The 24,503-nt window shown below is 53.0% G+C and overlaps 1 protein-coding gene across 1 annotated transcript; it reads left to right on the top strand.

The window, feature by feature from the left end:
• Positions 1–3,707: 3,707 nt before the first annotated feature.
• Positions 3,708–18,841, top strand: BPIFB6 (BPI fold containing family B member 6). The gene is made up of 16 exons (XM_057703321.1): positions 3,708–3,755; positions 6,428–6,535; positions 7,801–7,900; positions 8,977–9,081; positions 9,565–9,714; positions 9,874–9,937; positions 10,390–10,450; positions 11,208–11,299; positions 12,089–12,262; positions 13,308–13,361; positions 13,724–13,897; positions 15,023–15,090; positions 16,454–16,499; positions 17,501–17,564; positions 17,981–18,057; positions 18,683–18,841. The coding sequence occupies exons 2-16, from the start codon at positions 6,436–6,438 to the stop codon at positions 18,713–18,715; spliced, it is 1,362 nt and encodes a 453-aa protein (XP_057559304.1). The 5' UTR covers positions 3,708–3,755; positions 6,428–6,435; the 3' UTR covers positions 18,716–18,841.
• Positions 18,842–24,503: the final 5,662 nt, after the last annotated feature.

The following is a 24,503-nucleotide window of genomic DNA, read 5'->3' as shown; positions in this document are numbered from 1 at the left end:
AATACAGGCTCAGCCCAAGGCTAGGTGGTTTGGAATATGGGAGAGACAAAAATTTTAAGACACAGGCCCAGCCCATGAAGGAAGTTAATAACCTAGCAAAAGATCAATATGTGAGGTCTATTCATTAAGCGATCAGTCCAGTGATCCAGCCACTATTCCTTTCTTCCTCCCTTCTGCTCTTCCTTCTTTCCACCCACCCACCCACCCATCTGTCTGGCCATCCTTCCATGCATGCATCCATCCATCCATCCACACAGCTACCCATTTATCCACTGATGTGGTCTAGGTCTTATTTGTACCCACGGTGTGCCTGATTGTATAATATACATTCTTTTAAGAGGAGGGCAATGAAACACCTGAGTCAAGCTCCCTGCCCAGAGGGAAGTCATGGTCTGCCTGAAGAGAGCTGGCCCAATCCCTGAGGGACCCCGCTCAGCCATTCAGTTAGGAGCCTGCTGGGCGCTGGCTGCCGAGGGGCACCGGTGAACATAGTAGTCTGGGTCCAATCAGAAGATAGAAACCGCACAATATCTTAAACAGGGGATGTTCAATGTGAAGGATTATAACTATGGTAAAAGAGTAACTGTGAGCTCTAAGGAAACTCTACATGGTTCTCCAGGGCTGAGTGAAGACCCAAGGAAGGAAAAACTCGGAAGGGCTCAGACCTGGATGGGGAGGGTGCCGTTCAGCTTACTGGGTAGCAGAGAGGTTCGCTACCAGGTTGGAGCTGGCCTGGAGTGGCTGGGTAGACAATGGCAATGGAGACCTCCAGGGAATTCCCTGGCGGTCCAGTAGTTAGGACTCTGCGCTCTTACTGACGAGAGCCTGAGTTCAAACCCTGGTCAGGGAGCTAACGGGGAACTAAGATCCCACAAGCTCCGCAGTGTGGCCAAGTGAAGGGGGAAGGGGAGAGGAAAGGATGGAGAGGTGGGAGCTGTGACTCGCAGATGTGACTCTTGAGGGCCAGAGAGCCACACACCGAGCAGCTGCCAGAGGGACTGGGAGCACTGTCGTGGGCCAGTGGCCTTCAGAGTGGCTGGATGGCAGGAGGGGTGCGGGTGTGGTGAGGGCCCTGGCTTGTTTGGAAAGGGCTGCGGAAAGGCTGTCCCCAGGCTGAGGCTGAAGGTTGCAGAGGGGTTGAGTCTGGCTCTGTGGCTGAGACAGGCTTCACTGGATGTTCTCCTACGCCGCTCACCTCCACCCACAGGAAACAGCAGGAAGCCCCCTCCTCTTGCCTGCCTCCCCGTGACGTGCCCTCTGGTTAGCTTCGGGCTCACTCTAAAGGAGACAAGCTGAAATGAATTCTGAGTTCCGTCCTATATACAGACCTGTACTGAGGGGCGCTTTCACTGCCGCGTCCTCTCAGGTCTGGCTCCTACGCAAACCTCCAACCTCCCACTTGTCCGTGTGAGGCCCACCCTTCACCTTGAATATGCACCTTGCACGTTTCCTCTCTAGGCCTTGGCTTTTGCCCTGGCCCTTTGCTCCACCTGGGCCTCCTGAACCTGAACTGGTTTACCCCGCTCACCAGCTCAAATGCAGTCTCCCCTGGCCACGTGCAAACTCCTCTGCCCTGGTGACTCTGATGTCCTTCAGTTTCCAATGACGGTTGCTGGTGTCTGTGGCTTCCCTCCCCACCACACCCGTCTGACCCTGGCAGAGCCCAGCACACAGCAGGTGCATAATAAGCGTGTGGTGAGTGAACTGCTTGCATGTGTATATGCCGGAGCTCTGGCCCAGGCTGACCCAGCCCTGAGCTCGGGAAGCCACGTCGAGCCCCATCCCCATAGGCTGGGCTGCTGGACTGGGAGTCACCCTCCTTGGGTCCCCAAAGCATCTGCGGGGAAGGGAAAAGATGGCTCTGAGCTTCAGGGTCCCAGTCTTCAGCAGCTGAGAGGTGGGGCACGGGGTGGGGGGGCGGGAGAGGAAGTTTCCCTGGAGGAAGGAGCTGCAGCTGGTCTTGGAAGGATGGCGGGGTTTGCAGCTGTGGCAGGGACCAGGCAGGGTGATGCTGGGGCACAGGGGTTGGGGGAGGGAAGGGAGGCCCGCAGGGAGGCGGTGCTCCCTTGGGTGTGCCTTGGCAGGTCTCGGCCTGGGCTCTGGAGCCGCTCGGATCCAGATTCAGCCCCTGGCTGTGCCCTCGCTTGCTGTGTATCTTGGGCAAGTGGCTTGATTTCTTTGAGCCTCAGCTTCTCTGTCGTAAAATGGAAAAAACCCAAAGTGCCCCCCTCGTAGGGTAGTCCTCAGGGTTGTATAGACTAGTGCGTATCAGACACTCAGCACACTGCCCGGCATAGGTCAGATGCGCAGTGAAGGGGCCCTCTTATTACTATCATCACATCATGACAGCTGAGTCGGGGGTGCGTCCAGCGGTTCCAGCTACAAGCCAGCTGGACCAGTCTTCCCCCAGAACCCCAAAGCTGTGTGATGACCCAGGGCCCCGGGAAAGACTCTCTGTTTCCTTAAAGTAATTTATTTTTAGGGAGCTTGCTTCCTATCCGGCCTCTGGAACTTGGCTGGTGCCACTTTGAACTTAGAAAAACAGGGAATGGCATGACTGTCCTTTTCCCTCTTGGCATTACTATTATTATTCTGCCCTCTCATCCTGAAAGAGGATAAAGCAGTGGCCCAGGGAGGTTGACAGCACTACCCAAGGCCACACAGCTTGTGAGGGCAGTTGTTGGGACTGGGGCGCAGATCCCAGAACCTCACCCACTCCATCTCCCGCATGTCCTTCCTACCTTTCCCGCTTCCCCTCAACACCCAGGATGGCCCTGGGGGAGGCAGGGTCTGCATGGGAGGCACACTGGGGCAGATTTGCCTGGGAGGAGGAGGCGGGGTCTGTCGGGGGAGGATCTGTAGGAAAAAGTGATGCTATCTGTAGTCTGGCTCCTCCAGCTCAGGGCCCAGGCCAGGATGGAGACTGGATGGGCTGATCTGGGTCCCTCTCTCCCCCATTCCAACCTGGCTTCAGCCCCGCTGACCTCAGGCAGGCCCTCGCCCACGTCTGGCCTCAGTGACCCCAGGGGCACAATGGACACAGAAGCTTCCTTGATCTTCCAGACCTGTGGGCTCCCTGCAGGCAGAGAAGGAAAACCCCAGTTCTCCAGCAGCCCCCTGGGACTGTTCATCACCCTGAAGGTGCCCCAGCCATGCCCTCTGAGGGTCTCGTGGAGAGCAAAGCAGAGACTGGGCACTCTGAGGCCCCGGGTTCTAACCCCAGCTCTGTGGCCAGTTTGTCACGGGGCCCTCCGGTTTCCCTGCCTTCATTGCCCTCCAGATCTCGACCTTGAGAGGAAGCCCCCGTCCCAGCATTTACCACCCCTGGCATCTCCTCCAGGAGGGCCTCCCCTGAGGATACCTTACCTTCCTCCTTGCCCTCTGTGAGTCTCAGAGCGGGCGCAGTCTTGATGGTCCAGCCCTTGTCTCGCAGGCCTTTGCACTCGCTGACTCACCTCCTGAAACACCCTCCCCTGCCTTGCAGAGCTGGCTTTGCTCACCCCTCAGAAGTCAGCTCCAACATCCCCTGCTCCAGGGGTCTTCTGCTCTGAAGATAACCCCACTCTTCCCTCCCTATCCCATCCCCTGATTCACTGGCTTCCACCACCCTCAGCTCCCGGGGACTGACCTGGCTCTGTGTTGTTGACTTGCAGAGGCCTGTCTCCCCTGGAGGCTCCAGGAGCCCTCTCAGGATAGGCACCCTGACTGCCTTGCTCACCACGGCATCCCTAGCACTTGCACAGGCCTGGAACACAGTGAGTCCTCAACAAACATTTGTGAAAGGAACGGATGAGTGCCAACTGGGTGTTCAGAATTATGGGAGGCTCTGAGCCCAGGAGAGGGGAAGTCTGAGTCCCGATGCCTGCTCCGGCAACCGCATCCCCTCCCCAGGGCCCGCCCCGGTGCAGCTACCTGGGCTCTCCAGCCACCCACGTCCTCTGTGCTATTTACATTGGAACAGACTGAATCGTCACGTGAGCATCGAGGCTCCTGTTCTTTGGGCCTCTAGATAATTATCTGGGCCTTATTAAAGCCTGAATTATCTAAGCAGCTAATCAGGCTCCCAAATATAAGGGCTTCCTCGTCCCAGGGTGGGGAGGTAGGGGCCAGTCATTGGCAGGACCTCCCCAGGCTCGGCAAGGTAAGGAGAGGCTCTATCTGTGGAATTCTCCCCAGATAGTGTCTTATTGAGCCCTGTCATTTTACGGATGAAAACACTGAGGCTCAGAGAGGGCAAGGGACTTGCCTGAGGTCACACAGCAACTGGGTGGCAGGGCCAGGGCTTGGATCTGTGTCCTGACCCCCATCCAGTTCTCCTCACCTGATAGGAAGCCGCCGGACATCGCATCCTCAGATGCTGTAGGACCTGGGCAGGACCAAGGAGACAGCAGATCTGAGGTGCCTCCTTGGGCTTCATCTGAGGCTGATGGGAGACAAGGGAGGCTCTGCTTTGCAGGAGCTCAGAGATGAGCTGAGGCAACTGCGTGGTCGTGGTAGGGGGCGTCTAGGAGTATTTACTAAGCAGAGAGAGAGGAAAGGAAGGACTCCAGATGGAGGAAACTGTGTGAGCAGAGGATGGGGGTGACGCAGCAGGAAACACTTGTCTTGGGGTGGGATGGATTAGGTATACACTCAGGTTCAAACTGTGGTCTTTGAGACTGGGGGCGGTTGGAGGTTGAGGGGAGGCTTCCTGGTGGAGGAGGCAAAGGCTGAAGTTAGGACTTGAGGGATAAGCAGGTAGTAGATAGGTGGAGGGAGGGTGTTGTAAGTGGGAGGGACAGCTCAGGCAAAAGCACAGCGTAGTCAGAAACAAAACCCTGGCATTGACCGTTAGTCTCAGAAACACCCGCGTGCCCGTGTACCCCATTCCACTTATTATTCTAAGAGGGCAAAAAACCATGCTCTGAGTGTCTGACACCTGACATCAGTTCTGGCCTGGGAATTGGGGAAGTGGGGTGGCGTTCAGTCTTGGGACTCAGTCTCCCCACCTGGGAAATGGGGTGGGGCTGGAGGAGACCTTTACATAGCCCCTTCCAGCTCTGCCACCTGGCACTGAACCCCACAGTCCCCCACGGGGTGATCTTCAGAGATGTGGCACTGGGTGTGCTGTGCCCAGTATTCCCATGCCACGTGTGTGTGTTCACAGGGGTGGAAGAAACACCCAGACTGATTATTTTCAAGCCCAACTTAAAAATTGAGTGGGATGAGAGACACATAGATCCTGCTTTCACTTAGCAAACATTGATTATAGGCTCGAAGGTCTCCATGGCTTTTTATGTGCTGGCTGCCTCGCATCCTTTAGGTCTCAGCCTAAATATCCCCTCTCTATAGAGTCCTTCCCTGACTCTCCCCATCCCTGCCCCCCATACACACTCTATCCCGTTCCATTTCTTTTCTTTAAAATGAAGAGAAGGAGCAGGACAATCTTTGCTGTGTGTACCTTGCAGCCCGGCTTGCCCGGCACATGGTAGGTACTCAGTAAATTTGAGTTGTGTGAATGAATACAGGCAGGCAGGCATGGGCTCGGACTGGAAAGGTGGGCCCCCAGTAGGCCCCTGTCTCTGTTTGTGGATTGGTGGAGCCCTCAGTGGCCGAGTCCGCTGTCAGTAGGAGACCATCTGGAACCCTCCCCCTCCGGTGACACAGGCCAGTGCCAGGGGCCGCCCCCTTGATTCTTTTCAGCCACAGCTCAGCCCTGAAATAAACACTTGGCCTCTGGGTGGGAGAATTTCAGGTCTTGGTAAGTAGTCAGTAGGAGGAAGGGGGGTGTCTGTGGGCCCAGGGCTGGGATGGGGCTTTCCTGGGAATGTTGAAGGATCTGGGATGGGAGATCATTATTCGATTCTCTACTCACCAGCTGTGAGACCTTGGGTCAAGTTCAAACCGTGCCTCAGTTTCCCTATTGGTGAGGCGATGTCTCAAGAGGCCTTAAGGGGCTGTGAACTGAGATTTCTGCAAGTGAGGCTGAGCTTGGAGGAGGTGGGGGATGCTACTGCGTCAGGGTTGGGGGAGCAGAGGCTTCCCCCCTTTTCACGCTGCAGTGGGAATTCCTGAGTCAGGACCAGGTTGGAATCCCCCCTCGGGCCCCAGGTCTGCCCTCTAAGCCACACCTGAACTCATGAAAAATTGCAGCTAAAGCTCCCACCAACCCCATCTCGCAGGCCGATCAGAACGCATCATGCCCACAGATGAGGAAACTGAGGCTTAGACAGGAAAGTGACCTGCTCAGGGTGACCCCAGTGTTTAACATGGACACTCTCAGGCCCTTCTGGAGGAGGCAGGCGTGAGGTTTGCTGACCTGGCTGGAGTCCAAAGGCTCCTGGACTCCTGAGATCACCCAGGGGGCTCAGTCTGCTCTGGAGCATGGGAGGACCCCAGGGGAACCAGGGCCTGCTGGGCTGCATCCAATTCAGGCTCCGTGGCACAGGTGAGGCCATGTTGCGGATCCTGTGTCTGGCGCTCTGCGGCCTGCTGACCCCTGCACGAGCGGGCCCTGGGGCACTGCTGCGGCTGGGCATGGACGTCATGAATCGCGGTGAGCTGGCGCCGGGCGTGGGGCAGGGGTCGGGGAGGTATGGGCCAGGGGGTAGGGGATCAGTAGTGACTGCTCGTGTTTTCATAGACAAGTATTCTGTGATCCTCAAAATCAACTTATAAGCAACGTGTTATTCTCTTTCCATTTTACTGAGGGGGGGGAACTGAGGCCCAGAGAAAGTAAGGTGACTTGCCCAAGGTCCCCCCCACACGCTGGAGGCAGAGCTGGAAATCCTACTTCCTTGGAGCCTCACCTTGGCCCTGATGGCAGGCGTTGGCATCCACAAGTGGGCTGTGGGGGTGACAGACATGAGCCAAACCCCAGCTCTGCCAGTAATTTACTGTGTGACCTCAGGCAAGTCACTTACCCTCTCCGTGTTGCCATTTGCCCATCTGTAAATGTAAAATGTAAAGAAATGTAAAATAGGGTGAACTGTCCTTTTGGGCAGGATCAGATGAAATGTGAGATTGAAAGGCCCTGGGGGCACTTTACTAAGAGGTATTTTCCACCCTCAGCTCTCTGACTCTGAGAGATGTCACATCCAGGTGTAACGGGCTAATGACTGCTCATCAGCTCAGGATGTGTCTCCTCCCTGGGAACTAGCCTATGACCATTATGGAGCATTTCTGGCACCGTCTCATTTGGGATTGGGGCCTGCAGACCTGGGGAATCAAAATGTCTTGGCTTCAGGCCCAGAATCTTCACTTTAACAAGCTCCCAGTTGAATTCCCTAATCACCCAGGTCTGAGAGTGGCTGGGCCACAGGATAAAGTCGGCACTGTCGCTTGGGGGTTCAAGGCCTCCATTATGTGCTCCCTGAAACTGCTCCAGTTTCCCTGTCCTGTCTCTCCCCACTTCAGCCACGCTGTGTTTCTCACTCCTCCCTCATCATGCCACCTCCTTCCCCTCTTCCGCACCTTTGCACTTAGCCCTCTGCCCTGAGTGGCCTCCTTTGCCTCTTTCCTTCCTGGTGAAAATCCCTATTCCTCCCTCAAGGACCGGCTGGCATGTCACCTCCTCCTGGAAGCCTTCCCCAGCTCTTCCTTTTCTGGCCCAAACCCCTCATGTGGTTCCTCCAGCTGCCTGCACTTCTATGGCTCTCATCACCCATTACTGTCATTACTGGTGACTCTGTCTCCCCTGTGAGGTTGGAAGAGGGCAGGGGCTGGGCATGTCTCACCGCTGGGATGCCTGAGAGACTGGCCCCGGGCAGGGAAACAGTGAGGAGCCCAGCTGACGGTCTTTCCCCTTCTCCCCCTCTCCAGAGGTCCAGAGTGCCATGGATGAGAGCCACATCCTGGAGAAGATGGCAGCTGAGGCGGGCAAAAAGCGCCCGGGGATGAAACCTATCAAAGGCATCACTAAGTGAGCAGGGGAGGGGGATCGGGGCGGGGGTGGCTGCTAGGGCAGAAGGTGGTTGGCAGTGCTGTGCCCAGGGTCTTAGTGGGAGAGCTGGTGCAGGGCATGGGGCCTCTTCCTGGCCTTGCTGCTGGCTTGCTATGTGACCTTGGGCAGGTCACTGCTCATGCATGGGCCTCAGTCCCCTCAGTCATCCACTGGGGACAATTCTAGTCCTGCTGTGAGCAGGCCCATTGGGAGGAGGAAGTGAGGTTGGAAAGTCAAACTGCAACTCCCCACATGCAGCAGGAACCCACTGAATGTACATGAAATTAATGAAAAATCCTCCAATGGCAGAATGGAAACAATCCTCTAATGACAGGGGCAAGTTGGTTTCATTGCAAGTGTCAGATGGGATTGATTGGTAGGGGCTGCCTGGAATGATGTACAGGGAAGGTTCTGAGGCTCTTTCTTGATCTGGCAGGAAATCGGACTGTGATCAATTAGCAATGTCTGCCAAGAGCTCAGGATGGGCAGGTGAGGTAGACATGCCAAAATTTGTTATCCTAGATCTTGACTGGTGCTTCTCAACCAGGGGTGCTTTTGCCTCCAGGGGACATTTGACAGTGTCTGGAGACATTTTTGGTTGTCATAACCTGTGAGGTGGGGAAGGGGTAGTGCATCTAGTGCCTGTAGTGGGCAGAGGCCAGGGAAGCTATGAAATATCCTACAATGCATGGGACCGCCCACAGCAAAGAATAGTCCTGCCCCAAAATGCCCAATAGCATCACTGTCGAGAAACCCTGATCTAAGCAAACCTCTCCTTTTTGCCAATGGGGAAACTGAGGCCCACAGCAGGGAAGGGAGCAGCCCAAGGTCACAAATTAAGACACATGTCATCTCACACATGAGAGATTTCTGTGTACAAATTGGTTCATATCCAGCCTTTTGTTTGCGTTTCATGGCAGACCCAGAGGGAGGTTTATCCCTATGACCTGGGGTAGGGGATTTACCCAAGGCCTCCCAGCAAAGTAGTGGAGGAGTGAGTTGAGGGCCTGGGTCTTACCTGCCCACTTCTCATCTTGGATGTCTGCCCCTCCCAGTCTGAAGGTGAAGGATGTGCAGCTGCCTGTCGTCACATTGAGCTTCCTGCCTGGAGTGGGCATCTTCCAGTGTGTGTCCACGGGCATGACCATCACTGGCAAGAGGTGAGTAGGCCGAGGAGGTGAGAAGGAAAGGACAACAACCTCTTTGTCTCGCCTTTACATGCACCTTTATTGAGTATCTACTGTGTACCTTCTGGGTGCTGTGGTCCGAGATGAAGCAAACTTGGTTCCTACCTTTGATGGGAAACAGACCTGAGCACAGGTGATTGCAGACTGAGGGACTGGCCTGGGACAGAAGAAACACTGGCAGAGTGCAGGGAGTGGAGATCGGAAGAGGCTTTTGGGAGATGATGACAGCTGAGCAGAGCAGGGTTTCAAAGGATATGTAGGAGTTCAGCAAATCAAGAGGGGAGAGGAAAGGCTAGTCGTGTGACCTTAGGTAGGTCCCATCCCTCCTACTGTCCTGTGGGGTGGTCCCCTACCCTTTCCCCCTCTCAGAGCTGCTGAGACTGTGGGCAAAGAGGTGACAGGAACAGCAGCCACAGTAGCAGTGTTGCCCATGATGCCTGCCTGCCCCTCCTCCAGCTTCATGGGTGGGAACATGGAGATCATCGTGGTCCTGAACATCACAGCCACCAACCGGCTTCAGCAGGATGAGGAGACGGGCATCCCCACGTTCAAGAGCGAGGGTTGTGAGGTCATCCTGGTCAGCGTGAAGACGAACCTGCCTAGCAAGTGAGGGGCCCTGAGGCTGGGGTGGAAGCCTGGGTCCACCTTGCCAGCCCGGCCCAGCATCCCACTTCCTGAGCCACTGAACTTCTTTAGCCATGTCCCTGCATGTCCGGTGCCTAACTTCCTGCCCTCTGTTCCTCTGTCCCCGTCCTCTGTGTCCAGCATGCTGCCCAAGGTGGTCAACAAGTTTCTGGACAGTACCCTACACAAAGTTCTTCCTGGCCTGGTGAGTGCCCAGAGCAAGCCTCCGCCCCTCATCCGCGGCAGCGCTGAGACCGGGGCCAGCGAGTGCATTTTACCTCATTTGCTGACCCTGATTGACTGATGGTGGCAGAGGAGGATTCTGAAGCTGAGTCTGGCTCAGTGGGAGAAAGTACTGCGATCAGCTAGTGACGTCTGCCGTGAGCAGGGAAGGAGGAGATGGCAGCCTGCCCAGCCCAGCTTGCCAACCCTGCTGAGAGTACCAGTCGTTGCTCATCTTGCAGGCTGTGGTCAGGAGATCTGGATTCTAGCCTGGGCTCTGCCATTACTTCCTGTGTGCCTTGTGGCCTTGGTTTCCCCCTCTAGTCCCTGTCCCACCAGGGCCCTTGAGACTCCCCATGGAGTAACATTCAGGTGTGAGGAGTGAGGCCCTCCATGCAGGGACCGCCCTCAGCCCAGCGCCTTCTCTTCTTCCAGATGTGTCCAGCCATTGATGCGGTCCTGGTGTATGTGAACAAGAAGTGGGCCAACCTGAATGGTGAGCAGCCCTAGTCACGCCTTGCTCCCGCATGGGGACAGCAGGATGTCTGGACTTTAATGCCCCACTCCCCATTCAAGTGCCTGCTCCCAGCACAGCCTTGGGACGAGAGGAGGTCCGAGGTCATGGAGTCAGCCCGTTCCCCCCACTGTCCAGATGGGGAGCCTGAGGCCCTGAGGGACTCTGGAGTCCTTGCCTCCCAGTCTTCCATCCAATGTTCTATCCAACACCCCCCAGACTCCAAGGACAGCATCCACAAACCCTGCACCATGAATAATAATCCCAATAGTAACCCCACTCTTTCCTTTGCCACGGGGATCTGCTGCCTCCATCATCACGGGGTCCACAGAGCTCCCCAGGTGGGGGAGAGGAAAGTCCAATGGCTGGGACTGAGGAAAACTGGTTCATGTGCCCAGCAGTGTGGCCTGGGACATCACTTCACTCCCCCAAGCCTCAGTCTGTGCATCTGTAAAATAGAGCCGATAATCCTGACCCCGCCAATCTGTTGTGAGAACAGAGCTGGACAACCCTTAGTGAACGCTCAAGCTCTGTGCCTGCAGAGTGATGTGAGGAGGCACCATTGCCTCCATTCTGCAGATGAAACTACTGAGGCCCAGAGATGTAATCTGCCTTGTGTAACACAGAGGGCAGGGGGTCCTGGCGCCCAGGCCAGGCTCAGGTGGCAGCTGGCTGGTGCCAGCTTCTCTGGCTGCCCCCGGGTTGGTGCCTCTCTGAGTGAACCTTCCTCTTTGCACAGCCCCCATGCCTGTGGGCCAGATGGGCACTGTCGAATACGTCCTGACGGCCCTACCTACCACCACAGCCAACTACATTCAAGTGGATTTCTGTGTAAGTGCCAGGGGGCAACGTCAGGCGGGGGTCTCACCGTCTTGAGGGCTGGGGGCTGCTTCCGCCAGGGCAGGAGGCTGGGCTGGGGCTTCGGAGGGTGGGAGGGCCCTCTCCCTCCTTCTGCTCTCAGCATGAACTGCGAGTCCTGAGCTGATTTCCGGAATGGCTGACTCCACACCCACGCCTTCTCTCAAGGCTGCCTGCTCCTCCCGATGCGTGCCTCGCCCAGTTGTACCCTGTCATTGTACAGATGAGAGCACCAGGCCCAGCGGGGAGGCAGGATCTGGCTAGGGCCTCACTGTGAGTGGTAGCAGAGTTGGGTCCTTACGCAGGACTCCAGAGCCCCCGATGACTAGGTGAATGTATCTTCCAGGAATGGGAAGAAAAATTGCAAGGGGTCACCTCCGTGTGATGTCTTCCCCTAGTAGGGTTCTTACAGGTCCCACGTTGTTTTCCGTTTACCTCTTTCTTCTGAGGATAAAACAGGAAACACATTCTGTATAAACGAGGGCTCTAAGCAGTCACAGTCAGATCAATTGAAGTCACTTATGCAAACCTAGGAGGAACTGCAAGTGGTTCAGTGACTGACTCCCTTATCCTCTGGGGCCTCAGTCTACCCATCTGCACACTGGGATTGTTGAGCCACTACAGCCTGCTCTGGCTCCACTATCTTATGACTTGCTTACTTGGGGCTGGTTTGAGCACTGTTAGTTTGGAGGTCTGAGACTCGCCCTGAACCACAGTCCTTCATGGCCAAGGCTGAGTGTCTCTCCCCTGGCTGTCCCACAGCCTGTGGTGCAACGGGAAAAGGGCAACACCATCCAGCTTGCTGACGCCGGGGAGGCCGAGCTCCCCAAGGACTATGTCGAAGGCTCCTCACAGCTGCTGCTCTCGGCCTCCTTCCTCACGGCAGAGCTTGCTCTTTTGCAGAAGTCCTTTGATGTGAATGTCCAGGATACGATGGTGAGCTGCCCAGTGGCCACACCCCCCACAGCTGCATCTGCCCCCTGTAACAACAGTCTCTGCATGGAGCACACATTCTGAGAATTATCCTGGTGTTGTGGGTAACACTAGGACTGGGAGGGGCCAGGACTGAGTTTCTATCATCATTTCACCCCACCATCCACCATCTCTCTGTCCCCCTAACCATCATCTATTCATCCATCCATTCAATTGTCCATACAACCAGGTATTTATCCATCAACCTACAACTCTCATGCATTGGCCATCCAGACACCTTCTTTTTATCCAGTCTATCTCACTACTGTGTATTCATGTCCTAGATGCTATCCTTCCAGCTAGCATCCACCCAACCCTTCATACCATCCACACTTAGAACAGGGCCTGATACTACTGAGTGAGTGAATCTGTGTGTCTGTCATTTAACACCCAAACACCCGGATACCCACCCATCTACCCATCCAACTCTCCATTATCCATCCTCCTACTTATCTACTCATCCATCTATCCATCCATCCATCCATTCATTCCCCACTGATCCCTCTATCCATCCTCCCATCCATCAATCCATTCATCATCCATTCTCCCACCATTCCACCATCTTTCCCTCCACCTATCCTCCCACCCATTATTCCCACCCATCCACCTGCCCATGTATCTATTATTCATTCTCCTACACAAACATCCAGCCAGCCACCCATCCATTCACCCACTCACCTGTTTATCCATTTTCCCCATCCATCTATCCATCCATGAATCCATGCACCCACCCCCTCTGATCCATTGCATCCACCCATTCTCCCATCCATCTGTCTGCTTTTTCATCAAACAAAATTTTGTCAGCATGTAATCTTGTACACAAAGCTGTGGGCATTGGTATCCCACAGTCTCTGGGCTACCCAGGAGCTCATTATCTACTTAATCAAAGGATGATAACTGTTTTGATGAAGGAATCTCAGAGGGCAGGCCTTAATGAGTCAGAGGAGAGGTTTGTTAGGATGGCTCAGGGCAGCCTTCAGTAATCTTAGCCTTGACTTTTATTTGGTAGATTGGTGAGCTGCCCCCACAAACCACTGAGACACTGGCTGGCTTCATCCCTGAAGTGAGTGTCCCAACTACCCATGATCACCACGCCTGCCCTGCCCTGTTCCCCAGGTGAAGGGACAAGAGATTTTCAATACCACGTCTCCCTTGTCCTGTGTGGAATCATCCCAACTTCTCCATAAAGTACTCTTTGGGCCCTGCACAGAAACAGCCCGGCTTTTGTGCATTGTACTTTCTATGTCCAATATAGAAACAGCCAGATTGTCTGTTTTGTTTCTTTTACTTCCTGATAGGCACATCGCAGCCCTTGCATATCGTGCTTCCAAGGTAGAAGTCACCTATTTCATTATGGACTCCTGGTTTCAACTGAAGCCACCAGTCTGAGGGTTGGCCCTGAGGGGAGTTTCCTGGTTTCTGTAGGTGGCTGAGGCCTATCCCAAGCCGAAACCCCTGGTGACTCAGATCAGGATAAACAAGCCCCCCAAGGTCACTATTAAGACAGGCCAGAGCCTGCTGCACCTGCACGGCACCCTGGAGATGTTCGCGGCTCGGTGGCGGGGCAAGGCTCCTGTGTCCCTCTTTCTCCTGGAAATTGTGAGTGGAATCTGTTTCCCAATTAGGCCCAATCTCGTGGATTTTTGAGGCTGGAGGGTAGGTTTTAGCCCATAATCAAGTAATGGATTGAAGGGTTCTTAGTTAATCTCAGTTGTGTGATCCTAACCTCCTAGGCACTGTCACCTGCTGTCTGATTTTTGGCTCTGTAATTGAACCTTTTTTTTCTTTTTAAAGATTATATATTTATTTATATTTTTGGCTGCATTGGGTCTTTGTTGCTGCGTGCGGGCTTTCTCTAGCTGTGGCAAGTGGGGGCTACTCTTCGTTGTGATGCACGGGCTTCTCATTGTGGTAGCTTCTCTTGTTGTCCAGCATGGGCTCTAGGCATGTGGGCTTCAGTAGCTGTGGCATGTGGGCTCACTAGTTGAGGCTCGTGGGCTCTAGAGCACAGGCTCAGCAGTTGTGGCGCACAGGCTTAGTTGCTCCACGGCATGTGGGATCTTCCCAGACCAGGGATTGAACTGGGGTCCCTTGCATTGGCAGGTGGATTCTTAACCTTTGAATGACTAGAAAGATCAACAAAAGAAAGGTCAAAAGTTTAGTCCTTCCTATCTTTCTCCTTCCTCCCTCCTGCCCACCCCACTCCTTCCCTTCTGCTTCTCTCCCTCCCACCAACATTCATCAGCACCTATATGGGCCGTGAAAGGCTCATTCAGGGAACTATAGGAGCCTGGAGAGATCCTAAATCTAGTTTGAGGAAATCACAGAGGACTTCCTAGAGGAGGTGATGCATGAGCTCTGTTTTGAAAGTTGAGCAGGAGCTGGCCAGGGAAAGGGTTGATATTGGGGAAGCTGGCGATGGAGGGCACTCCAGGTAAAGCTGAAGGATGTGACCTGGAGCAATAACACGGTGTGTTCAGGGACCTACAGACACGCCAGGATTTTTGATAGTGCTATCCTGGGCTAGGTACGGGGAAGATGAGGACCCTGTGCTGGGTGCACGGGGGGACTGCTGGGTTCAGTTTCTAAGGGTGGGATGGGCAGAGAGGAAGACTCCTGCTTTGTCTTGGCAGTGGTGGTGGTCCTGGGAAGGTGGTAGTGCCCCTGGTTTTACCAGCCCTGATGGGGGACCCACTGCCTTCTCCCTGCTTCTACCCGTGTCAGCACTTCAACCTGAAAATCCAGTACTCAGTTCGCGAGGACCGGCTGCAGGTGGCCACCTCTCTGGGCAGGTAGGAGTCTGCTGCCCATGCTGGCTTCCTTTTACCCCTGCATGGGCACTACCAACACCACTTGGTTTCCTGCTCCAGGGTCTCCCTCTGATCCATCTAGCAAGGCTCACACTGCCAGGCTGCTCTGGTCACTATGGCTGTTCTAGAGCCCTCAATGGCTCCCCATTGTCTGCAGGATCTTTTGTCGAATCTTAGCCTGGCACTCAAGGCCTTTCTCAAATTCTCCCATCACTGCTCCCACTATTTCACTAGGCTCTTGCACAGTGAGTCTGATCATGGAGTTATGTCCCCTTTTCCATTAATAGGCTTTTACCCATGCCTTCCAAATGCCATCTGCCTGTCAGCACCCACCTCAAATGCCACCTCCTCTGGGAAGCCTTTCTTTATACCAATAAGAGTTAATATTTATAGAGTTCTGTCTATATGTGAAGCCTAGTTTTACAAGATTCTTTCAGTTAAAACAGACAATTCCAACTTTAACTGGTTTAAGCCCCAAAGGGAATCTTTTGACTCATATAATTAAAATATCTAGGGGTAGATCTCCCTTTCTGGGCATGGCTGGACCTAGGTGCACAAAATTCTCACAACCTGTCCCCCTCCTCCCTTGGCCTTTGCTGTCCACTTTAGTGGACATTCTTAGGCAGCCTCTCCCTAATTGGTGGCCAAGTGACCCCAATAAGAAGAGAGGCCTCTTGTTTAATAGTTCTAACAAAATCCCAAAGGCTGCTTCTCATTGGTCTAGCACGGATCACATGACCAACTCTAAGCTAATCCCTGTGTCTCCAGAGACGGAATGATCTGATTGGCCAGGCCTGGGTCATGTGCTCACCCTGGGGTCTCTGGGTTCCACCCAACCTTAATGCCTTGGATTGAGAATGGAAAATGGAGGGTCTGTTACTGGAATAGAGAGAATAGATGTTGGAAAGATAGAGCCACCAGATGACCATCCCATGGCCTGTTCTGGTGCCAAGATGTATTAGTGCCCACCAGAGGCCATGCAGGGGAGGGGGCTGTCTGAGGGGCCCCTATTCTGTGTCCTGCAAAAATCTGGGACTGGCTAGTTGAGCTGTAAACCTCTCCATACCTGGCCTTGGGCAGGAGCAATAGACAGGCCTGGGGTCCCAGAGGGAGGAGTCAGGGCCGATGAGAGGAGGCAGTGGTTGGAGCTGTGGGAAACAAAATGGGCTGTAATGAAAGATGGTAAGTGCCCCATCACAGGTAGCATGTAAGCAGACTTAGGAGCACCTGGTGTGAAGGCTGTAGAGGGGACTTCTGCATCAGGGAGGGGTTGAGGATGTTTGAGATCCCTTTTCTCCAGGGCTCTGACTGCCATGCCCCCTCCTTGTTTCCCTCTCTTCTGCAGATTACTGAGCCTGTCCCGGGGGTCCTCATCGATTGGCGCCTTCAATGTAAGTGTCCCAAGTGCTTCTGCCTGGTTTGGCTTAAAAACAAGAAACTGGACCTGTTTTCCCTTGGGACTGCAGGGAAGGGCTCCGAAATGGAGGCAGAGTGAATAGAATAGGTCATTGGGGCTTGGGGCTCCTGACTGACTCTGTGACCTTGGGAAAGTTGCTTAGCCTCTCTGAGTCTCTGTTCTCTCTTCTGGGTAGAATCTGGACATCTCCCTTGATTGATTTTAAAAGCATTGTCATGCATAGCACCAACCTGGGCTGGCTTGGTTGGCCCAGCTGTTATTTTTTTTTATCTCTGTAGCCTCAGATCCCAACACAGAACCTGACATAATAATCATAATAAGGGACTTTCCTGGTGGTCCAGTGGTTAAGACTTTACCTTCCAATGCAGGGGATGCATGTTCGATCCCTGGTCAGGGAGCTAAGATCCTACATGCCTCGTGGCCAAAAAACCAAAACATAAAACAGAAGCAATATTGGAACAAATTCAATAAAGACTTTAAAATTCGCCCACATCCAAAAAAAAAATCATAAAATAATCATAATAATAACAACAACAGCACTACTTACTGAGCACTTACTCTGTGCTTTACTCAAACCCATTGAATCCTCATGCAAGCCCTACGAGTAGGTGCTATTATGTTCCTCTTTCACAGATGGGGTAACTGAGGAACAGAAAGGCAGTGAATGAATCACTCATGAAAGCTACTGAGTTTTCTGTAGGATCAGGGGTGGGTCCACAGGCCACCCAGTGTCTCCTGCATTCCTCCTGCATTCACTGTGACCAAGGCCCACATGTTACCTGAACAGGGGCCAAGCAGAGGTGAAGGGCATCAGCCTACTGTCTAACAGTCAGACGCAGTTTTGATGTGATTCAATGTCTCCAATATTCATTCCTGTGGTCCCCAAACCCAGCTGGAGTGAGGGCTGAAAAAATCTGTTGAACTTAATTGAATGATGGCATGAGGGTGTTTTCTCTCTTTCTCTCTCTCGCCCAGGAGAAGGCACTGACTGATTTCATCACCGATTTTCTCCAAGAAGCCTACATCCCAGCCATCAATGGTGAGGGCTCCAACAGGGTTTGATTTTGCTGGTGCCAGGAAGCACTCTGAGTAGGAAGGGATGCCACCTGATGGTCTCAAAGCCCCTCCGCTGGCCTCAGATGAGGGAGCCTAAAAGGGAGTGGATAGTCATTGCTGAATCTTTGAGGCTGATGTCATCTTAATGTCATCTTAAGGGGACAAAGACCCTTCCCACAATTTGCACTCTGACCCTTGACCCCACACCCGGGGTCAGATCTTGACCCAGACCTGGGATGCAAATACATGGTGATTCTGCTTATGCTCTCTAGGTCTGTGCAGCTGGCAGACATCATGAATCAATGACTGCACTATTTCCCACTATTCTGCTCCAGGCAGCCACTCCTCAGTCGATTGCAGAGCAGGCAGGCTGAAATGACTCCCTGTTTTATTTCTCAGATGTGCTCCAAGTCGGGCTCCCACTTCCAGACTTCCTGGACATGAATTACAACCTGGCAGAGCTGGACATTGTAGAGGTGAGGAGAGGAGCTAGGGAAGGCCATGTCAGTCAATACTTTTGGCCAACGAGTGAAAGCCTGCCTCTCTCAACCTGGAGGGAGTTGGGCTGAGGAGGGCAGCAGCTGTCAGTACAATCCTGCCAATCCCTTGGGCGAGACCCTGCCCCTCAGAACTTGGGCCCCCTTGGCCAGGGATCCCCAGGAGGAAACATGAATTCTGCTGTCCCCTCCTCTGCCACCTTGGACAAATTGCTTCCTCTTCTCCTATGCTTCCATTTTTCTGTTGCCTAAAATGGGGATAATAATATGGTATCCACCTCAGAGAGCTGTTTTGATGATTCATTGAGCTAATTCACCTAAAGGCATACAATAAATACTAGCTTTGCATTGCACACCAAGCATTGCACTTGGAGCATCGAATGGACATTTTTCTCATTGGATCTCCCCTCTCTGGGAGTTAGGGGTACTTCTCCCCACTTGATTGTTGAGAAATTCGAGGCTCAGAGAGGTGAAGAGTCATAAGGCCAGTCAAGTTCATCCTTTGTTCTTAAACACCACACTGATTTCATCTCCTGACCACACCCCATCCTGTGTCTGGGTGGCCCCGTCATTGATCCCCACCTGGCCCTCTATTTCCTGTCAGAATGCCCTGGTGCTGGACTTGAAACTGGACTGACCTGGGGCAAGATTTGCCTGCCAGCTGCCCGCACACCACCAACCGCTGCACCCAGTGAAGGACCCCAACCGAAGCCAGGTGGGCCTGGCCCCCTACCACCGGGGCTGCTTCCCTTGATGAGGAGTGAGCAGGGCAGGACTGGGCTGGGGCCTTGGCAATAAACAGGAGAAAGGCCCTGACGAACATCTGATGTCTTGACTTCTTTATTTGCAGCAAATCGATGTGTGTTTTTTCTTCCCCTTCAGAGGGTTTTGGGATCTAGGAGCAGATTGGGGTCTGAGGGGCAGGCTTGAGCATATATTAAGCACCTGCTGAATGCCATGCTCAGGGCTTTACTTGCACCGTCTCATTTAACCCACGCAATAACCCTGTGAGGAGAGGGTGACCATTGCCATCCCCGCTTTATAGAGAGGCATTGAGGTCCACTCCCTTGCCCACGGTCACACAGTTTGACAAGCTCGTCCCACGTCACCTAAGCTGCTTGCCCCCAGATCTTGGTAACGTGAGGACGGCCCTACTCACAGGGAGCCTGCAGAAGGCCCGGTGCGCTCCCTGGAGTTCTCCCTGCATCACCTCCTTTAATCCTCCCAACAGTTGAGGGAGATAAGCACTGTCCCCGTCTCACAGATGAGGAGGCTGAGGGTCAGAGAGGTGGAACCCAGCCATTCAGGGGATGGAGCTGGGATTGGAATTCAGGCTCTGGAGCCAAGCTGCCTGGGTTCAAATCCTGGCCCTGCCTCCTCGCTGCCGTATGCCCTGGGTGAGCACTTACCTCTCCGAACCTCAGTTTCCTCACCTGTAAAATGAGGATGATGACAGTACCAAGCTCAGCAGGGTTGTCGTGAAGATCAGATGAATCGAATCATGAAAAGTGCTTAGCATGACACCTGGCACACAGTAAGTGCTCAATAAGTGAGCACAGGTGAGTTTGTGAGGCTGACAGAGATGTGGACAGACATATCTGTGTTGGAATGTGTGTAACCACGTGTGACTGGTGCTGGAGTGTGCATTTTGGAGCACGTCAGTGTATAAACGGCCTCTGGATCAGCGCAGCCCAGGGCATCCGTGTAGACGCCAGTGTCCAGGCGTGGAGTGTTGTGTGTGAAGAGGCCTCTGGTGTCCGTCCACATCTGCGTGAGTCTGTTATCACGTGTCTTCTGTGCCAAGGGTGTTTCCACGTCTCACAGACGACCCTCAGGGGAGGATTGTCTCCTGCCCTTTGTCATAAGTGCCCTATCACCGCTCCTGGGATTCACACCGATACTATTCTTCTAATTGACTCTTTTTAAAGTAAATGTATGTTTACATATAACGAAGTTAAAAATACAATTTAAAGTAAGTGTATTCTAAGTGGACCCTGAAAATCAGTATCATTTGCTAGAATGTTAAAAACAAAAATCCATAACTTTGAAATAGAAGTACATCGGAGCCCCCTGTGATCAGCTGGTGCTTCAGCCCTGCAAATTATTGAGAGGGTGGCCACACGTGTCCACGTGTCCTTGTGTTGCTGTGTGCATCTGTCAGAAGGTCTCTGTCTCGATGGGGGTGGTTCTGTGTACCAGCCTGACCCAGACCCACGTTGCAGAGGAAGGAGGGCCCCTCCCTTGCCTTGGCTCGGATGCCAGGGCCGTCCCCTTTTCCCTCAGAGTCAGCCCTAATCCCATCACCCATCATTTCCCAGCTCTGGGACAATGGTGGCCTTGAGACCAGTCTGGCAGATACAGATGCCTGGGTAATCCGTGGGTGGCCGATGCCTGACCCTAGGCGTGCCAGAGACGCCCCCTCCACTCCCCTAATCCCATCCTTGGATGTTCACACAGCACATTCACGGCTACCTAAAGCCTTACCAACGCCTTTCCCAGGCCAGTACACAGATGGAGAAATCAAGGCACAAAGCTTGAGTCAGGAGGATGGGGTTCTTGCCTTGGCCTTGAGCAAACCATAGCTCTTCTCTGGACCTCAGTTTTCCCATCTGGGAAATGGGTTGAGTGCTTTGACCTCTAATCTGATTGTGACATTCTTTGAGTTATCAGTTACCCCGGATTTTACCCTGGGCAGAAAATGAGTGCTGGGCTGGTAAGGGGAGCCCTGCGCTCTGACCCCACCTCCTGGGCAGGCAATGATGGGGTTCTCTGTCCGTGGGCATTGCTCACTTTCCAAGACTCCCAATCCTGGATGATGAAGTGGAGGCTCAGAGAGATGAAGCCAGAGCCCAAGGGCACACGTGTGTGGGGCTGGGACTTGAATCCTGTCTGCCTGCAAGACCAGGTCTCCCCCTTTCTTCTTCATACCACATTCAGCAGCAAGATGCGTCATCCTCCTTTAAAGAAACTGAGGTCCACACAGGGTGTGTGATCCACTCAAGGTCGCAGGCCAGGTCTTTGATCCTGAGCCCAAGGCTCTAGACCTCCAGAGCCTGCCAGGCAGCCTGCCTGGGGAAGCTGAAGACCGTACACCATCCCCCACATTTGTGTCTACACCAATCACCACCCAGCTTACCTTCTCCCTTCGCAGCCCACTCTCAGGTCCAGTACCTCCGGGAAGGCCTCCCAGGCATCTCGCCATCGTCTGAATTTCTTGGGCACCTTTGGCAGCCCTTCCTTAATGCCCTAAGGTCCATATCCTGGATACCTGTCCTCATAGCCAGACCAGTCAGGTGAGGGTGAGTATCTTTAACATCAGCCCATTTTGCAGCTGAAGAAACTGAGGCTCAGAAATAGTGATGATCAGAGTTGGGATTTGGACCCAGGAATTCTGGCTCCAGGGACTTCACTCTAGGAGCTAATGCCTAGGGGTACATCTCCTCAACAAGTCCCTCCCCTGCTCTAATCCCTTTTGTGGCTCCACATCACCCAGGGTTCTCAGAAAGGCTGCACACCACATTGCCCCTGGAGGCTGGTTAAATATGCCGGATCCTGGGCCCTCCATCCAGGGCCAAGTCAGGTTGCAGGCTGGGGCCTGGAGATATGTATTTTCATTAATCCTTCCCATCGGCAGGCCCAATCCCTGACTTGGCCTTGGTGCATGAGGTGGCTTGCAGGTGTCTAGGGAGCTGGTGGTGGGGCAGGGGCAGCGCAGGGCTGAGCAGTGGTTAAGATGATGAGTGTCATTAATACAACATTGTAAATCAACTATATTTCAATTAAAAAAAAGGTGGGGGGGGGGGAGATGAACAGTGTCAGAGTCAGATGGGCTGGCTGGACTCTTGTGTGACCTGGGGCCAGTGGCTTCCCCTTGGAGAGAGAGCCTTGGCTTCTTGAGGGTAAGACAGGGAGCTATAACAGCGCTGACCTTCCTGGTCATCGTGATGACTGTACGGATTCGTACACATCGGTGCCTTGCAAACAGTAAGTGCTCAGTAAATGCTAGGTGCTAGCTTTCTCTCCTCCTCTCTCTAACAAATGTATTAAAAATATTGGCAGTACCCAGTGCTGGCGAGGATGCGACTCAGCTTCTCAGACTGCTGGTGGGCGTGCCAGTGCAGAGGCACTGGGAGAGCCCCGGAGGCATCTAGGAAAGCTCTCTCTGTGCCTGCCCTACAGGGCCCCAGCAATCCCGCTCCTGGCAGGCCACCCAAGAGAAATGGACAATAAACACATGTCCACACAAAGACTCAACAAGAATGTTCAGGGCAGCTTTATTCTAAGCCAACAACTGGAAGGCCAGGGTGCCTCTAGACAGGAGAATGGATAAGCAAACCAGGTGTGTTCACACAGTGGAGTAGCATATAGCAAAGAACAAATCACTGCCTCGCACTACGCGAATGAATTGCATGGACACGGGTTATGAAGGGGCCATGCACAAAAGAGTGCCCATGTGCAATTCCATTTACAGGACCCTCAAAAGCAGACTGGGCTCATCCATTGTGTTAGAGGTCAGGACTGAGGGACATGAGGGGGCTTCTGGAGTAAAAGAATTTTGTAAAAATTCATCAAGCTGTACACTTAGGATCTGGGCTTTATATTTCAATAGAAGGTTTATTTATTTATTTTTAAAGTGGTGTGGTTGAGTAACCCGGCTCAGGGTCCAAAGTCACAGGATGAACATTGTATGGTTAGGGGTTCAGAGGGTATGCAGTGGATCAGGCAAATACTATCCCTCCTCCCATCTCACCAGGCAGGGCCTCAAGGCCCCACGCAGGAGGCAGACCCATGAGTACCCAAAAAACATGGTTACAGGCCTGCATGTCACAGATTCTGACAGAGGGGATCCCAGGAGGCTGTGGGGTTGCAGCCAGCTTGGGAGTCAGGAAGGCTTCCTGGAGGAGGGATGTCCAGCCTGGACCTGCTGAAGAGCTGCAAACAATAGCCAAAGTCTGTAAGTTCATATGGTAACCTGCGGGGCCCCATCAACTCCTTGACCCTGTGGCCCCAACACCCCTCCAACTGCACAGGCCTTCTGGTGTTCCTGGGCCTTTGAACTTGTCCTTCCCTCCTCTGGTGGGCTCTTTTCCAGGTAACCACCTGGCCCACCCCTCCTCCTACAGGTCAAAAGTCACACGTGCTCCAATATGAGGTCTCCCCTGACCACCATACTGAAAATTGGACCCAGTCCCCTGCTTTATTTTTGTCGTCAGCCCCTGACTTACTGCATCACTTGCTTAACTGGTCCCTCCAGAGCTGCGCTGGCCAATACGCTGGCCAACAGCCAACACCATACGAGGAAACCGAGCACTTGAAATATGGTGAGTCCAAATGCGGTGTGCAGACTTAGTATGAGGGAGAGGGTGTAGGGTACCTATTAAGAATTTTATATTGATTGAATATTAAATGATAATATTTTGGATATATTGGGTTAAATAAACTATACTATTCTTTTTCTTTTAGATGTTTTCCATTTTTGTATTTGAAAAATTTCAAATCCACAGAGGAGCTGAAAGTATAGCAACAGTAAACAGCCATATATTTTTTTATTTTTTTTTGATATTTCCAGTTCAGATTTAATGTTACAGTTAAATTTTAGCATTTTTTTCTTTAGCATTTTTTAAACTTTTTTTTTACAGTTTTTTCTTTTTTTAAAGAACTTTTATTGAGATACAATTGACATACAATAAATTGCATATATTTAAAGTGTACAATTTATTATTTTTTTTCTTATAACAGCCATATACTCTTCATGTACAATTTAAACTACACTATTAAAATTCATTTTGTTTCTTTTTCACCTTTTTAAAAAATGTGGCTACTAGAAAAAATTTTAATTGCATAATATTTCTACTGGTTATCTCCTTCAGGGCAGGTGGTTTGTTTCTTTTGTTTACAGATATATCTCCAGCACCAGCAAACAGTAGGTGCACCACAAACCACTTGCTGAAGAACAAATGAATGAATGGATGGCTGAATGAATGAATTTCTCCCTACCATCATCTGTACCAGACTCAGGAAGGGGAAAAAGCAGCCTGCTCTGGGACCCGGGGGGACACTGGGTCTTGGGAGGTGGGGATGGAGTTGGTGCCCCTCCCCCATGTTGGCCCAGAGTTCCTCTCTCCAGGCCCCATGGCCGTCTCCATGCCAGACCTGGGGTGGAAGGGGAAGTAGCAGAGGGACGGAAAACCCAGCAGCCTTAAGCTCCCTCCTTCTCTCCCTGGGCCTCATTTGGGGTAGGTGGGGAAGCAGGATGGATTCTGTGCCATTGGGGTGTGGCCCTTGGGGAACCCTGGAGGGAGACCCCATCAGTGGGCTGAATGCCTTACCCCGCCCCCAGTTCTGGGGGGAGGTGGGGCAGGAGGCTGCCTTTGCAGCCCCCATGCTTTCATTTCCACCCCTGGGCACCGACCCCAGTCCCTCCT

This window comes from Hippopotamus amphibius, chromosome 12 (assembly GCF_030028045.1).
Source record: "Hippopotamus amphibius kiboko isolate mHipAmp2 chromosome 12, mHipAmp2.hap2, whole genome shotgun sequence".
Taxonomy (NCBI): Eukaryota; Metazoa; Chordata; class Mammalia; order Artiodactyla; family Hippopotamidae; genus Hippopotamus; species Hippopotamus amphibius.
Note: the sequence above shows the minus strand (reverse complement) of the source record. Positions and strands in the feature narration are given on the sequence as shown.